The sequence below is a fragment of the Plectrocnemia conspersa genome, unplaced genomic scaffold (genome assembly GCF_051122295.1).
Source record: "Plectrocnemia conspersa isolate PC_06_02 unplaced genomic scaffold, ASM5112229v1 ptg000005l, whole genome shotgun sequence".
Taxonomy (NCBI): Eukaryota; Metazoa; Arthropoda; class Insecta; order Trichoptera; family Polycentropodidae; genus Plectrocnemia; species Plectrocnemia conspersa.
The window spans coordinates 796293-815734 of NW_028277169.1; the positions used below are offsets into that span (position 1 = coordinate 796293).

The 19442-nt window shown below is 27.6% G+C and overlaps 1 protein-coding gene across 1 annotated transcript in view; it reads left to right on the forward strand.

Annotated features, from left to right (window-relative positions):
- The window catches only part of Eip78C (Ecdysone-induced protein 78C), a 109204-nt gene that overhangs the window by 8899 nt on the left and 80863 nt on the right, over positions 1 to 19442 (forward strand). The window contains exon 2 of the mRNA XM_088185793.1: positions 11667 to 11710. Coding sequence (XP_088041919.1) covers positions 11667 to 11710 — 44 coding nt within the window. The remainder of the gene's footprint in view (positions 1 to 11666; positions 11711 to 19442) is intronic.

The following is a 19442-nucleotide window of genomic DNA, read 5'->3' on the forward strand; positions in this document are numbered from 1 at the left end:
TGACATTTTAAAATTTATGTTCATTATCCGAAACTTTTTCTGGTCTATGAAATTGGGGAGCTGCTATAGAATTATGTTTTGAAGGAACTGACTGTGTATATATCTCAAAAACAAGTAAGCCTTTTTAAGTAAAATAATAAACGTTGTCAAATAAAATGAAATATTTGATTCTTGTGTATTTTTGTAATATTAAAAATGTTTTTGTCAAAGTTTTAAATTTTTATTTAACAACGCTTTTTATTTTACTTAAATAAGCTTACTAATTTTTGAGATATTTACTCTATTTGTATTAACACAGTCAGTTCCTTTACACTTTTGCGCTTTTTACCCTCATCACTTTTGCAATTGATAAAATTAAAAGATTTGTTATCGAATTGTTTTCACTACTGAATTTTAAATACGTAAATGATAACGATTGATAAATATAAAAATATAGTGATGATTTAAATTCCTATAAATTTATCGTTCAAAATATAAACAGGAGTAATGATAAGTATATCCGTATTGTGCGCTTTAGAGCTAATAGTAGGGGCGTAAACCCAATTTCAATGATGAATAATGATGAAATGGATAGCTCTCGAACTGACTGTGTTAACGTAAATATTTTTTAAAGGTATTTTTTGTTTATGAATTTTTGGTAATCCATAGAATCTAAAGACTGTGGATCATTTTTGAAGTGGAATAATTTTATGTTTGATTTTATTTGGAAAAGGTCAATAAGCTTTTTAGTTTTAATTTTTAGATATGAGATGGGGTGGTTATGTGTTCTTATAAACCTTATCATTTAGAATTTTTAATATTTAATTTTTAATATACAGCACCTGGCCATATTATTATACCAAAGCAAAATTTTGATCTTTTTGCCTTAATTGATCTATTATATATCTTTTAATTGTTTAGACAGAAAGTTGTTTTTTGCTTATCTTAGCTTTAGTTATTGAAAAAAATAGTTTAGGGGTGAGAAATAATAACATTTATTTTGATTATTGTTCGGGGCTATATTTGTAATATTTAGTATGTCATATTTTTGCTTTAGTAAGTGCCTGAATTCGCCTAGGCATGCTTTATATAAATTTTTTAATTGTTTCTTGAAGATTCAAATTATGATTCCATCCATAAATCACCTTCTCAATTAGCATCCCTTTTTGTTAACATTTTGTCGAATAGTTTCTTTTATATCATTATTGAGTTTGTAAATGCCTGCTTTTATGTTACTAATAATTTCTTCGAATGGAATTTTTCGTATCGCAAGACAGATCCAAACATATTAAAGTTTTTAATGCAAATGTGTTCTATATTCCGATTTGTAGTTCGTAGTGAAATAAGACACTCAAATCGGTTACCATTTCTGTGCAAAAATTAAGCGGTGTTCTTGTTTTAGAATAGGTTATGAAATGGTATATTTTGGTAATCTGTTAGTAGACGGCCAATCACATTGATTTTCCACAGCAAATTTAAGTTATATATAATTTTAAACCGAATCAATTTTAAGGTCATTTGTAATTATGATTAACTTTCTGCTTTTTCTTAAGCATATCAGCTAAAGAGCAAATATTGTGAAATCGTCGATTAATATATACCCCAATGTATATATGATTTAATCAGTTGTCACCTGAATATGAATTTGAAATGCATTTGAAAATCATCCCCTCACAATACATCAGATTAATTTTATTAGATCTATGCATCGAGTTGATGAAACTCTAAAAAGTTTCGGATCACTTCAATGCTATTTAAATATTTGTCTAAAGTATTTTTTTGGATTTATCAATAAGCCGAATTGACTGTGCAAATATTATGGAATAAAATTGTTTCATAAATATTTTTTAAATTTATATATAACCATTACGGTTATGACTTATTTTTAGCAATTCTATGCTTTGTGTCAAAACACAAAGCATTTACACATCATGATATAAAGACATGCCAGTGCTTTATACGGATTCCTGCATATATGAACAACATTTGAATCACCACCTGACAACTAGCCAACCGACGTATCAAATTTATCTGATTTAATAAAACAACGAAGTTTATCTGTCACATTTCAATTAACAGATAAATATAGTTTCCAATTACTGCTGCATGTTCTTGCAACGTGTACGGAAAACAATGTGAAAATTCTGAAAAAAGAGAAGACTTAAAGTTTTAGTTTAAATTAATTATACAATACGGTCTAGCCTGCGAGACGATGTGGAAACTTACTTTGCCTCAACGTGATTCATACTTCAATTGACATTTTTTATGTGTAACTATTAAAAAAAACAATTATTTGAGGTGATTGGCTCAAAAAAGCAATCTTTCTCGTCTATCCGTAACAATAACATGAGAAAAATAAGCTATGATTAATGTTAATAAACTTTTTAGACGATTTTAGTTATGATTGAAAAATATTTAATTAGTTTTCTAAATAATAAGTATAAGATACGATACGTAAAATATTTGTGGAATGCACTATTTGGTCTTTGGATCAATCAGCCATTTTGCCCTTATCTTCTTCATTGTCAGGCCATTCACAGGTCCATTAAGCAAAATTATGAGCTCATCGAATGTTTCCTTTAATAAATTAATTATGGCATGTTGCGCCATTTTGTTGAAACCAAAGCTCTTCCACATTAATACCATTCAAATGGGGAACAAAAATGTCAGTAATCATGGATCTATAGCGCCTTCCATTGATTGTAATGTTCTGACCGGCATCATTTTTGAAGAATTTTTTTCTTTTTGTGAAAATAACGGCGTCTCAATAATGGTTTGTGGATTTTTTTGCTTGTTGACTTAACCATTCAACCAAAAATGAGCTTTATCGCTGAACAAAACTTTATGGTGAAAATGAGGATCAAGAGTAATCTTATTTTCAGCCCATTGACTGAACGTCCGACGCACACGATGGCTTTAATTCTTGAACGAGCTGGATCTTGTAAGCTTGTAAACCAAAATCTTTCATAAAATGGATGGACACAGATCCAATTGCTGTGCACGGTGCAGTGGCGTAGCTAAGGGGTGGCGGAGGGGGCGGACCGCCCCGGGCGGCATTTGCTTGGGGGCGGCATATTCGCGATGGAACCGTCTAGTGTGGTTCTTAACCCATAATGCACTAAAATATATATAAATCCACGAATAAAAAGAGCTTAATAATAACCAATTTATTATTTTGAGAAATGCTGATTTTATGACCATGCAAAAAATGAATGGGGGGAGCGGCAATTTTAAGGATCGCCCTAGGTCACTGACACGGTGATACGCCACTGGTACGGTGGCAAATCGACTAAGTAAGTCTATTCATAGTGAAATGGCAAATTAAACAGAGCATAAATCAGCTGTCGCTGGAAAAAATGTTGCCAATTCGAAAAACAAACACCTTTATATTTAGTATCTGATATGTTTAACATGGTCTCTTATTAATTAATCTAGTTTTAATGGCTGATTTGTAATAGCAAAAATTATATTTTTATAATAATATTTATTTTTTATATTGTTTTTATTTATTTTGAATGTATATTAATTAGTTATTCATTTTTTTATTTCATAAATATTATATTTTAAATATTTTTTGTTGTTCCTTATATACATTCTTTTATTATCGCGTTTTTATTAGTTTAAAGCGTTTGACAGTGTTCAGTTAAGTTATCTATTTTTAAATCACAGTGTAACATCGAGTTGCAGCTAAAATGTTTTGCATGGACCCGTACAAGATGTTCAGTTCTTCGGTAAGCTCTATTATAGTCAATCACCTGTTTGAACGAACAATTTTTAAACCCTTTTGCTCGTTTTCGTCTGTTTTTAAGGTCAAAAGACGTTCCGACAGTTGCTCGTCTTCAACCAAATCATTTCCGCTTTTAAATCGCTCATACCACTTGTAAACAGTCTTCAGATTCACCATATTATTGCCATACACTGAAAATAACATTTCATGAGCTTCTTTGTCACTTTTTTGCAGCTAAAAACGCGTTGTTTGAAATCCGTGATTCTTCATCACTCTTCCGGCTCTAGAAGCTGACTAACAAGTCACAACTTATTCAAAATTGACAATGACTATCTCAACGGATCAGGCTATCGGACTTAGTAGTTCAAATAAATGTAGCATCAACAGTTGGTACTATAAAAATTCATTCACCGTATTTTTTGATCATACCTCGCAATGCTTGCGTGCCAAACGCGATCAAAAGCTCTAGCAATATCCAACGCCCCTGTTGTATTTTTTCTGTCAAAACCCTTTTGGATATATTTCACAACTCAATGTAGTTGATCCATCCGTGGTGGAATAAAAACATTTAAAGCCAAATTGCTCATTAAAATGTTTTAAAACTATATTTTGTATAATTTTTTTATAAGTTTTACTCGCGACGTGCAGTAAACTTATTAGTAGGGTCTTTGCGATTAGGATAACTTAATTATAACAGCTGGTTCTTGAGTTGTTATAGAGTTATTTTTTTCTATGATTTGTTTAGCTGCGCATTAATTTTGTAGAGTAAGTCTTTTCTTCAACGGTGAAAAAAATATTTTGTGATGAAGTTATGACTTTTCGCGACGTGAAATTTTTGACGTGTCTTACAGAAAATTGTCCGAAAATAGCAATGGCTATTTTAATTAAGTTTTGTATTTTATTAGGTCATTTTTTCATTATTTATTCGTAGTAATTTTGCCACGTGCGTCTTGTTTAAATGGATATTTTATTTCGGTCGGTAAGAGTTCTACTTTAATTATTTTATTTTTATTTGTGTAACGTTATTTTCATTGTTTGATAGTGTTAGTAAATTTATTAATTTAACCGTTAATATATATTTCATTGTTTGAGCTAATGGGTTCTAGAAGGGATTCCTCAGCGTATTAAGGGGAAAAATTGCATGGTATTATAGAAAAGTAATGTTTAATTTAATTAACTTAGTTGAGGGTAGCATAAACTTCAATATCGTTTGCACATAATAAATTTATTGAAATATAAATATATAACATATCTAATGCAATACCTATATAATAATGTATAGGTCTATTAGATTCTATTATTTTTTACTAATGGAATCATATGATTATGAGTTTTACGAAATATGTATTTAGCGGTATTGATATGTCTAATATACATATTTTCATTCCATAATACATAATGTATATTACGTTAAAAATTTAAATTCATAGATTGGTCTGTAAAATTTAATATATATTGCCAAAGCCGAAAGTTTGCGAATAACTGATAGACATGATAAACAGAAATATATTGTTTCCGTTTTACCTTAATGGATTTGTTTCTTCAAGTCACTTTATAGTATTCGAGCGTGTAATAAAAATATACGAAAACATAATCATATTATCGTATTGATTGCAATAGCGGACTTATATGGTTTAAAACTTACCATACCGTAATTTAATTTTACCTTTCTTAATTAAAAATATTAAAAAAAGAAACCTTTTGTATTTTATTTTTTATCACAGATACACAAAGCAAAGGTAAGCTTATCAAAGTAAATTCGATCGCAATTTGCCATTTGCGTGTCGAATTCTTGAAAATAAAAAAGAGCGTAATAGTTATACAAAAACATAACGCATTTTTATACTTCTTTGTCTAGGTATTATAAGCTTGCACGATTTATTCATTTAAAAAAATGCTATTATTATCTTCACACATTTCGCTCTTAAAACTTTTATTTTTCACATTTTAATAACGTTGAATACATATTTCGTAAACGTCGTGAAAAAAGTCATTGTTAATCTCAACTGTGAATTTAAATTTGTAACGTTTAACAATCTTCTTTCTGTATTATTTATTGTACCATGAAAATGTGACATATTAATACCGTTAAATAGATATTTCGTAAACCTCATAATCATATGGTTCAATTAGTAAAATAATAATATGTTGATGATAAGTGGATAATAAATTGGTTACGAATATATAATTCTATCGACTTTTTAAAGCAATTGTAATTAACGCACTGATAAAAATATACGTAATTAAAAAATCATAAAGATGAATTATTTTTCTCGAGAAAAATGTCAAATCAAGAATTCTCATTTCTCGATAAATTTGCTGATTTTTCGAGAATGTTCATAGAGAATTTTTATGCTAATAATTAAATTTGTGCGAATATTTTTGATGTTTTACAAATGCTATAGTATAATATTATAGGATTTAAATAATATTATACAAAATTACAGCTTTTTTATTTTAAATTTAAAAATAACACAAATATACTTTCAATTTACATTTAATCCACCCGGAAAAATTTAAGTCGTACTGTTTAATTAGTATTCTTTTTTTTCTGCATTAATGGTCCATGAAATGTTTCTCATATTTTAAGTGGTTCACAGATGTAAAAAGGTTGAGAAACACTGCTCTATGACACCTCAGCTCGCAGCATTCTTAAATCAGAATCTATACTTAATAATCTCAGTATAACTTTATACATCCTTTTAATCGAAAAAGTGCAAAAAGTTTTTTGAGATACTTTTATAGGTGAATATTATCTGTTCTTGATCCCAGCGCTTTTCTTTTAAGAGCGTTATATAATACAATCAAAGGATTTTCGAGGAATTGCAGTTTTAGGTTCTAGAAAATCACATATCGCGTCCTCTTGCGATGATCGTTAAGAGGCTGTCCCCATCCGGCTCCTTAAAACGCTGGCATTGCACATTGATCTATTTAATGTCTGGTTTGATTCGTATCATTTAATTTAAATATTATGATTTTCTCATTCTTCTTTATTACATATTTTTTTAGTGTGTTTTATAATAACACAATGAATGATTTATATTTTTACCGTCGTGACGCATTAGAGATATATTTTATGATCATATTTCATGATGTTTTCTTTTCTACTATATAATATTATTATATCTTACTTGTATTATATATTTTTTTGTATTGTTATAATACTTTGAATTATTTTTTGACCCTCGTAACATATTGGGTAACTTGCATCTAATGTTGAAATCCATTAAAATGTATTTTTACGTATCTAGTATGATATAAAAAAATATGCTCAGTTGTTATAAAATAAATAAATGTGATTTTATAAAACATAAAATAATATACCACTGGCCTAGATCGAAGCTTGGACATTTTGGATGATACCCGGAGCTGAGTGACATTGATTGAAGCACTGAAACTGATCTTAATTGAAGATAAATAAATTATTAAATCAACCGCTAAAGTTAGCGTAGAAAATGGGTTATGAATTCAACACTGAAATATGGAAAAGTGTACATACATGAGCATAGCGGATATTAGTTGAAAAATATACATAAGCCCTTTATTTAATAAACCTTATACTTAACAAATGTAGTGGGATTAAAACTGAATTTGCATAAATAATTTATATATATATAAAAAAGTTTTTAGCACTAAACAGAAAAACAACGATTTGAGTAAATCAAGTTTAAAGTTGGAGAGCGATTTGTCAAGCTCTGGAAAATATACATCTACTTCGATTTTCCTTAAATCTCTTCCCAGCGAGATTATTTTTATTTTTTTGGGAACAGCAATAATATTGGGAGGCAAGAGACTGGATTTTGACAGTTGTTTTGTATCGACGAAAGTGTCGGAGCGTTGTGGCGAAGGAACAGGATTGCATTGTATTCAGTGATGTTTTTCAACAATGGTAAATCGTAACTTGTTCAAAAGGCCCCAGTATTGTTTTTTACTTTTCAAAATAACACACGAAACAAATTCTCCTCGCAATTTTAAAGCTAAAAATTTAACAACTTTCGATGTGGAAGTTTTCCCATTTCATTAAAATACTCATATATTATCCAAACTGCTGTCATCTCTAAATCAAAATATAATTTGTTCTTAAGCTTTGACAGGACATCCACCAGGGTTGCGAATAAAAAACAAAATACTTTTAACACACTTCAAAGGCATATATATTTCGCTTATATTAACTCTAGCAGGATACTACTTTGCAATATTTAACACTAGCATATTTTTTAATTTATTATTTGCGTACTTTCTATTGAGCTGGTATATAATTATATAATAACTAGTAAGTAATTCTGCAGGTACAATAATATATGTTATAATTATATTTGTACTATATATAACAAATACACTAAAAACAGTAATTAAAAATTATTTTAAGTTGATAAAACATCCACATATCTATTATGTAACTGTTTTTTGAATTTAAATATAATATTTGGAATTGATTTTTATTTGGCATATCCCTGGTTAATATTTTAAATTAATATTTTAGAAGTACAGTAAACCCCTCTATAGCGTTCTCCCGTATAGCGTAGTTTTTGTAACTGTTTGTCCGTTGATTTCGCTTGAAACGCCTAGGTTTTATTAATATTTAAAGTCAAACATACTGCAGAAAAAATGGATAATTTATAATTATTTATTCATTGTACGCTTACGCATTTAAAAATAACTCAAAAAACTGTCGCGTTTGACTCCCCTGGCACTCGCAAAATCAAGGACATTCTTCGCGCGCGTGTCGCGATAAGAACATAAGGCACGTGCTTTTGTTTACAAACTAAATACAGGGTCATTTAATACAAAAAAAATGGGACATACAGTTGAAAAAACCTAACCTCAAATTTTGTATGAGTTCCTAGTTCCCTATAGCGTAGTATTCCTATAACAAAAACCCAATTTTTACGCTATAGAATGGCTGACTGTACATTAATATGTAAAATTTTGATTTTCATAAAAATATCTTGAGTGTGAGTTTTGTTAAGCCAATCTAATAATTTTGCTATCGCACTGTTTTTTAATCTGAACTTGTCTTAATTTAAACTTAGTTGTGGAATGTTTCTTCAAACGTAAGACATGTAGTATGTCAGATGACATAATTTCAAACAAATCTCCTTTGGGTAGTTTTATTTGGTTTCGTTCCAACAAGACTATCACTAATGACGTAGAAAAATAATATTGGTAGTTCATTTTAAATTTTTAAAAAGTCACTATGAAAGATTGTGAGAGTACCGAATCAAGAACAGTTTGCTGTTAACTGATACAATAAATATTGCATCGGTATTTTTTTGTGAATGCATTGTTTACGTATACATGTAAGAATATTTGTTGTCTTGCTTGTTCTTGTTGAAGCGGCAATGCTCATTTCAAGGCACTTCGCACTAAATAAATTAAAAAATAATATATATGTAATATCACAGTTTCTGGTTGTGAACTCCTACAGTATGATTGTGTTAGTTCAGCGTCCGCGTGATTTGGATAAAAGTGGAAGCTTGGACATTCATTGCTCTAAATGTTAAAATTCAGAGTTTTACTATTTAGTGGTAGCATGATCGATTAGATTGCAAGTTATTTAAGTAATAGAAGATTTTTTGACATATTTTCTTAAATAATATAAAAATAGATATAATACTTTTTTCAATGTTATTATATCGAGCAATACACATCTTAGCTTGAATATCAATTAATGTAAAATAATTAGATTTCAACATATGATACAATATTTAGTATATTCACAACAACAATATTGATGTTTGATCCTAATAATATAATTATTATATTTTTAATAAATTAAAATATTAAAGCATTTCTCGTTGGCAACCTTGGCACCGCTATTTTAGTACTCAATATCTTTCCTCGAATTATTGACACTTCCCACAGCATACAATTTTTGATTATTTTCGTATTGCTTTCTTCTCCGTTCGACAGTCAGTCGATTCGCTAATTTGACTCGGGAAATATTAAATATCCCTCAGGTGGAAAGCAAAAGGGCCTCGCATGCATATTACCAATACAATGTAAATTACACCATGACGAACACGCGGTCATATATCCAGTCAAAGTCTGCCACATAAACCATTATATGAATGCAGACAGAAAATTTCCAAACGCACCAGTCTGACAAGCATTGTTTCCAAAAAGCATGACCTTACGTACCTATTAGTACGTGTCTATCTTCGGTTGTGAAATAATAAGCTGTTTATTTATATAGTTGGTTTAATTTAATATAGATAATTATAAAAGCAAAAATATAAATTATGCAATACTCGAACAAAATAAAAGTGACTCATATTTGACCATTAGGTAACTTTTTTTTAATATTGCATAAATAGATTTTTCTTTTAGTTGTTCTGTTACCGTTTAATAAAATTACTAATTAAAATAAATGAACGGTCAATAAACCATTAATTGTAGATTTGCGTGGGTGGTATAAGGCGTTGTTTGTTGTAATATAATATAATAGTATATGACAGGGATGGCGAACCTTTTTCCCAAGTGGGCCAAATTTGATATTTTTTTTATTAAATCCATGTGGCGGGTCACATAGGTTGAGTAATTAAAACAATAATAATTACGCTTATAAGTTTTATTAACATTAAAATTTACAAGCAAAATTTCAATATAAGTGAAACATGATATCTGAATTAACAAAATTTAATTTCTGCTTACCATGATACTCTGATCTGATTTTTATTTATTATATTTATTTAACGCATTTTTAAGTCTGAGTATAATCAATATGAAATAAATTTTGTTAATGGGTATGTCTAGTGAATACCATTGGTCTGGTTGTCATCGTAACGCATTGGGATAAACTGTTAGGTTACGGTGGTCTTAATCTAATTTAAATAAATAAATAAAAATAAATGGTAATTAGTTTGATAATTATTTTGTAGCTATTATTATTTGACCGGCAGGTCTGTATCATCTAGAATTTTTATGTGCGATATTTTTATGAAATGTAATAAAATTGTGGCAAATTAAAAGAGAAATAATTACTACACCATAGACTTGTGATTTTATTATACGTTGGTTATAGTTCTGATGTTTAATCACTAGATAGGACTCGAAAATACTCTTAAAACCAGCATTGTTATACTATAAATTCAAGATTATTGTCGAGTCCCGTCTAATGGTTATGCGTTAGAACTATACCCCAATGGATGCTAAAGTAATTGATCATTATTGAACAATGAATTGAAATAAAAAATAAAATAAAAAAGTGGTCAAATATAAATTTCCGCAATTAAAAGCTCTCATAAACAAACTGATTTTTTTGCGATAAAATTCAGAGCGCGTAAACTTGAAAAGCTTAAAATCGCTTAAAAATTAACACACGGAAAAAATTGGAAATATCAGGGCAAAGTAGAGATGTTAACTGACACTTTTTTCTTATCGTTTGATCTCATTAAAATTTTATAGACTCTAAACCTGAAAACGAATTAATTAGAGCAGTAATAAAAATATAAGCATCCGCGGCAGATAAGGATTTAATTCGCAAAATTAGGTCATGGGAAATTTTAAACGTCATTAAAATCTCAAAAAATAAAAATATCCTGGAATTGACAGATTAGATATCACATTGATTAAACGTGTTTCTGGAATTTGATTTTATTACTTAATAAACATCTTTAAAGCCTGCCTATATTATGCGTATTTCCTAACCATTTGCAAAAATGCTAAGATTCATCCGTTTAGTTTCCGCAAAATTTACGTCAACTAAATAGTTTGAAGGAGCATATGTATATGTGATAGTTTTAATATGAGTATTGTATGGATATAATGGTATGTTTGTAAAATTATTTATAATTTTGAAATGGACGTTTTATATAAATTACGCAATAGCATAACATATTTTTTTGATATGTACATATATATTCTTAAGTTGATATAAATAAAAACTCATGTGGATTTTTTCACATGATATTTTATTTCTATAATATTAAAATTCATTTATTTTTGTCTTACTTTACAGTTTCAAAGATGAACCAGACCCCACAGATGAACAGTTCTTTTCAGGTAGGAATTTAATTATTAATAAAATATAGATAATTCCCCTTTATTGTGATTCCATATTCACGTACATAAAAAATATATTTTGAACCCTTATTGGTATTAAACAGTAAGAAGAAAATGTTTGCAAGCAATTAGCAAAACTAAGTTTGTAAGATTTTTCATAAACTTCAATACAAAATATTGCTGTTTATAAAATAAGTATATACTGACCCCGGGTGGCAAAATAAGGGAGCGCAAAAATAAAATTTTATACATTACACTGAAGGGATTAACAAACGCTATTCTTTATTGTTCTGAAAATACTAATTTGACTGTGTGATGTTTGTCAATTTATATTGACAGTCAAGATTGCGACATTTTCATTAAAACTATTAATGTAATAATTAATTACACTGCCGTAAAACACTTACTTCTGATAACATTTAAAATTAAGTAATAACTCTACTTGCCAGTAAAGTTAAGCAAATTATTTTAAATTCAATTTATAAGGAAGTACTTTTCCATTTTTTTCAATTGTACTACAAAGTCCTTGCAGTGCGCAAATGACTCAAATTTTAACATATGTTAAGATCGATTTAATCGAATCAAAAAAAAAAAAACACTGGAGAGGCTATGGCACAAAACATTGCAAATTGCACCCTGATAATTTTGATATTCAATATTTCAGAGCTGTGTTATGACAATGTCGCAAATATGGCTGGAAAATATAAATGAGTGAAACTTAGAAATAAATTCGCGTATTTTTTACAATGTTCGTCACATTCTTTGAATCTTGTTGGAGTTTACACAGTTAGCGTGTCATCTAAAATAGTGAATTTTTTGGTACAGTCCAAAATTTATTTGTGTTTTTTAATCTTCGTCAGATAGAAAATACTTATGTCGAATTTACCTGTGCCTTTAAAGAAACATTGCTTTTGCAATGTATCGCTTATTTAAAGCTGCATCTAAGGTTTCTACTCGGTGATCATTTAAATTAAAATAGCTGGGATTCTAAAATCTCGGGTTTTAAAAAATCCCGGGAATCGATACATCCCGATAATTACCGGGGCTTGAAACTGATTATTTATCATATGAATCATAGAAAAAAATTGTAATTATTTTGGGAAAATACGCGTTACTTGTATGAAAACGTGGATGCGTATGTAAATAATATTACTTTATTGTAATAAATAAAATATAATTTAATCATATATTTATTTAACAAATATTTAAGATATTCAGGAAATTCTCGATGTAGAAAATATTCGTTCGGTTTTTGTTGTAGTAGGCTTTATTGATAGCAATGATTTATATGACAGAATTAAATTCAGAGTCTGAGTTCCACTTGATTCCTTTTGATGATTGTATCTAATATTTTTCACCGTTGAAATATTTTGGTGGTGTATTAATCTTTATTCCATTATTCTTCAATCGACACTATGATAATATAATCAATGATTTCTTCTTCATCAATTACTAATTAGTGGAAAATAGTGATAATTAATAATTCTTGATCATATTTTATACATGCTTTTTTGGGACAACTTGATAAATAGTTTTTATTGGGGTTTGATAACTTTATTGGGGTTTTGTAATAAATAAATTTAATCAATAAGGCGCACATTTCGACTTTTAGAGTTAACAATATTTATTGCGAGAACTTGTATACATTTTTAATCAGGAAATTTATAGTAATTTCAGTATTCAATACTCAGAGATTCAACTGCTATTTTTATGGTAGCGAGTACTTTAAAAATATTTTCCAATAACCGATTTTTCGATTCATTCCAAATATGAACAGTATCAAGAGCAACCAATGGTATTCCGTAGTTTTAAAAATCTTTTGCTTATCGGAAATAAGAAATTTACATTATCTTAACACATAAACAATCGATATTAAATCAACTCTTTAAGTATTTTTTTAAAATTGCATAATTCATGGGACTTTTTCGAAATTATTTTATATATTTACAAGTTGCATTTAGGGTGTTATTGGAGCTCAGTTGCAAACGTAGTTTTTCATTTTCCTGATTCATCGTTGTCATCGTCCTCTTAATCAGAATTTTGATCTGTTTGATATTCTTCCTATTTTTGGTATAAAACGTTTATTACGAATTGCATGATTTATGCATAGTTGATTTTCGACCAGATTTTTATTTATTTCACTGGCATCAGTTGCTGTTGCCACAATGTCGGTTTAAAACACAATTTGGAATTCTTCCTTCAGATTTCATAAAAATTTTCCTGATGTGATACTAGTCTATTTTTTCACTGTAAACAACAATATTGAAGAATCTCATATTTTGCAAACTCGTCCATTCATCTATATTCAGACTAAAGTAAGCATCCGTTTCCTTAAGACTATTTATTAGACTAATGATCTCTTCTTTTTGTCGTCATAAAAAATAAAATCAATTTAATGGTATCCGATTGATTCTCGAATAAACGCATTGTTTGCTTATTATTTTATTTTATTAATTTATTTAACTTAATAGCTGATTTTTACATAAACAAATTTTAAATAAATATAAATATAAAATATAATATAAACAGATTATAATTTATTTTTTAACACATGAAGGTGTTTTTTTATTCCATTTATTAAACCCGTTACAGTTTTATTTTTGCGGATTGACTTAGGAATATTATTATACAAATTCACACATCCGTAAATAATTCCCCTAGCTGTACTCGTTTTCTTATCCTTAAATTTTTTTATTTCTAGTTTTAAATCTATGTACATCTTTATTTATTAATAAATTCTTATTAAAATAGAATTTTCTAGCTTATATAAATACTAAAACATGTATCTTCAATATTTCTTGAACATTTAACCATTCCAATCTATCAATCATTCTTCTACAACCAGTAAATTAATTTTTATTTAAGACTCATTGCCATATTTTGTAATTTTTGCAACATTTGCTTATCTAATTTATTAAACATATCTAATATTCTCGCACAATAAGTAAAATGGGGCAAAATGATACTTTTGTAAATTTTTGATTGTGTTAACTTAACATAATTTTCATTCTGGATAATATACCTATTTTTCTACTATTTATTTAATATGTAATTACAATGTACCTTAAAATTTAATTTTGTATCTAGAATAACTTCTAAATATTTTATATTATCAACTATGTTATCTATAACTATTTTTTTATTATTATCCAACATATTTTTCTAATTAATAAGCATACGCTTAGATTAATTAAGTAAATTATTTTTTTACCATATTTTTTTAAAAAAATAATTATTAAGCCATCTTAAAACTATTTCACTTATACTGATATTCTCTAATTTTTATTCGGTCTATTGTTTCGAAAGCTCTCTTGAAATCCAAGAAAACTGCCCCATTTATCACTACTTGTAATGCAGTCTCAGTGGAATGTTTTTCTCTTAGGATGTATTGAGAAATAATAAAACTCTTTAATTGTTTAATTACTACTTCTTCCATCACTTTTTCTCGTTAATTAGTCTCATTTTCTCAACCTATTCATTATTTTTTATTTTAGGTATAATAATAGTAGCAATCTTTCTCTTTTGGAGAGTGCTCTATTTACTAAATAATTTAATGTAGTTCCTATTATTTCCCAAGGTTCTTTAATTAAAGTAATGGTTCCTTTTTTATTTTATATATTATGTTATGAATTTCTTCTGATCATATAATACGCTGTAGAAAATAAACATTAAATTCTATTTATGTCGCACATTGCGGTTCAGAAGATCCAAAACGTTGAACACGCCTGCCTTAAACCATGAATATGGATGTTGAAAGGGCTCAAAAAGTAATATGGGTCACAGTAGCGGTAAAATAAGTATTAAATTATACTATATATGTCTGGAAAAATAAATAATAAATATTACTATAACGCCAAAAACGCATCAGATTTAGATTTTGAAACTGAGTTATCTCAGCGTGCGCAAGCGTCATCTCTAACCGTTCAGTCAACGATCAAGTTTTGTAACGGTATCACCGCTTACTTGGCTAGCGATCTTTTGCACACATACACATGTAAAATCACACGTTTATTTTATATATGTATATATATATATATACGAACACATGCAAGACTCCGGACGTATAATTTAAAGCAATTAAATTGTCACAGGAATATCTGTCGTCTCGGAAGGTGTTTAAATGAAACAGTAACGGTTATTGTTAGTCGGAAATAATATTTTTAACATTGGCAGTGTGTTTTTGGATAAATATAGTGAAAAGTATTGCATTTTGAAAGATTTACTATTTAAAATGCATAAAAATAGGCAAAGTTTCAGTGACTACAACACCTTATTTTTATAAGTGCCTCTGTAAGTTTTGATAAATGTAAATTTTCATTTTAAAGAATTTACTTCTAAAAAACTTCACGAAAATTAAATACATATAATACCTCAGATTGTTATTAATCAAAAGCAGTTGAGACACATTGTTGAATATAAATATTATACACCTCTTGATTCACATAAAGTTACTACTGCAAATGTTCTAAGATATTATAATGATATCGGAAAGACACCATTGGGAGATTTTTATTAATTTCTTTGCATAGAAAAAATATTCTGTTCTGTCTGAAGTTTTTATTTCTTATTTTTATTAAAAATATGACCATTATGATTTGGCAAATTTCCCTTATATACAAATAATAATCATACAATTAGTCATTAAAAAAAAATAAAAAAACAATTATTGTGCACTCCTAAAATTGATGAACACCATATTTTATATAATTAGTCAAAGTCTATTTATTATATTGATTTATTGCCAAAAATATGCGATAGTGATACAACAAATAAATTATAATATAAATAAAAGTTATCTGTAGATGCAAAATATCAATTACATTGTAAAGTATATAGAAAAACCAGATTAAAATAGCGTATCATAAACATGGATTATTATTTCAAGACCTCTACCCGATTCCTTCCTAAATATATATGTAAATATATATAAATAAGGAAGCAAAGTTATGTTATGGTATTTTTAAATACAACTTGTGAGCCATAGTTATTATTACAATTCTATCGTATTACATTATTGCTCTTATGTAAAGATATCAACGGTTAGTCAAGCGCGAAACCCAAGTCGTTTATATTCGTTATGTGTTAATAGATAATATTTAGTTGACATCGCTTTTAAATACTTATATATATATAAATATATATATAAGATAGTTATCTGGAATATTTTAATGTATAATAAATGCTATAAAGAAATCGAGCCCGACATTTTAATTTTGTGTTGATGTTCTTGAATGTAGAATATGTAGCTTGAAGATCTGAACATATCCCATATTACCGATATTCATGGTTTAAGTCAGGTCTGTCCAACCTTTTAAGTCTTCTATGTGTAGAATTTAATATTCATTTTCTACATTGGAACTTATATTAACAACGAATCGATTACAAATTTATTTTTTACATAAAATATATTACCATATTTTTTCTAATGTAAGCACTGAGCTTAAATACGTATCTATCACTGATTGTTAAATAAGTTTAATTTAATGCAATTTAACCTGTTGCACTAGCAGGTTCTAAGCTATCTGCAGTTTTGCATATATATTTTTTATTCAACTAGTAAAATGCAACTAGCGAGAGTAATTTTAGATTTTCCGGTTAACGAATAACTGGATTTTCATAGCAAACTGGAATCACATGTCTTATAAAAATATCAATTTGTGTTCAAGAGAAATTACTATAAACAATCAGGAAATCGAGAAAAATAACGTTTATTCATAATCAATGAGTCCGACAAAGCGTAACAGTGTAATCATAAAGTCGTTGTATTCGAACATAACATGTTCAGAAACGTTCTGTAACAATGGTTCCGAAACTATTTGACCATTCGAATTACCGTATGATTATTTTTGCGGCTTAATTTGTTTATTTTATCATTCTTGATGTTCGAAATCTAAATATACTTATTAATCAAACTTAAATATAATAATAGGTAATCCTTTCTAATGAAATAGAAAAATCTGTTTTAAATGCGACTTTTTCTTTACTTAACCACCGAATATTATTATATTAGAGAGATCTCCATATTCTGATTAAATATTATCTAACAATAATTTTAATTTTATACTAGAAAAAAATACCGTTAACGGTCGACATAACTTCTTTAATTTCCCCCTTATAAATATAGGAACATAAGCTTTTTTGATGAATAACGCAATAAAAATATATTTTTTTTCAAACAGTGTACTCTTTATATCATTTATTTTGAAGAATCCTGCTCCTTTAAAACGTATTTTTTTATCTAATTCTCAGGACGTGATCATTTCCTGATCTTTAAAAATACATAAAAGTCACTCCTATTCATAAAAAGCATGACAAATTGTTCATAACTTTTTATTGTTTCCTTTTTACTATGTATTTTATTTTTATTATATTTTTTTGTGTGTTAAAATATGTATTATTTTTAAACCATGGGGGGGGAGGGGGGTAGCCTGTTAAGTCACGATAATCTCAATTTAATTTAAATAAATTTATTTATACATTCTTAGACACAGTCGAAAATATCTTATGCTGTTGTTGTATTATAAAAACATTGATCAAACAGGCACACCTCTTCAATTATAGATTATTAAGAGATTGAATAAAATATTGATATTATTATTGTCATTTCTGTCAATGCTCTTTAGATTAACTAATTATATCATATTGCCTTTTTCGTTGAATTTATTATACATTTTATTTTAAAATAATCATAAAGATCTTTAAAGATTATTTTTATTTTTATGATTTTTATTTTTAGTAATATTTTAATATTTTTGAGATTGTAGAATTTATAATATGTTGCATAGCATTTTTTCATAAATTTATTTAAACAATAGGTGTCAAACCCACGGACCGCGTGTCAATATTATTAAAAATTAAATTAATAGTAATTTATCATTATATCAAATTTAAAAACTGTAGAATATATTTTAGCATATTTTCTAAATTATCTCTTAAAAAAATGGTGAAATAAAAATGCAAAATATAGGTCAAAAGAGCAAATGAAACATTTTTTGCAATGCAATAAAACTCTTTCTTTAAATAACTGAAAAGAATTTGCCGTATACAAAAAATCTGAAAAAAATATTACGCCTTAAACACTTTTTAAGAAATTAGTAAGGGCTAGTTGTGTGGCAGTAAATTTAGTTTATATACAAAGCAAATCTGTTTATTAAAAAATAATTAATTAAAACCTGCCTTGAAATCTTAGCTGAGATATTTGTAGAAAAATAAAGAATACGTTCCATATTTTTTTAAACCCGCATAAAACTTAATCAATAAGTTAAGATATACCGAAAATCGCATGTATTTTTTTTATTAAATTTCAGAAAAATATTTAATCTTACCATATTCCTTCTAAAATGCTTATTAATATATTTTTATAAAAAATTATTATGACAGTAATTTTCTAAAATCGCATAAAACTAAATCAATTATTTTAAATATACTGAAAACCGCATATTTTTCTTTAGTAAATTTCAGAAAAATATATTCTTAACATATTCCTTCTAAATTTATATATAAAAATTTTATAAAAAAAAGTTAATCTTTTTTACACTTTTACCTGTAGAATTATCATCTCTATATGACAGTGTTTGGCATAATTTGGTCCGAAATTACATTTATCGCATCATATCTATATCTATATAACGATTCTTCACAAATAAAATTAGCCTTAACTTCGCATGTTGATTTTTTCCCTTTGACAATTTAATAAATGATTCAACTTTGCGATGGCTTTACCAATTTTTTG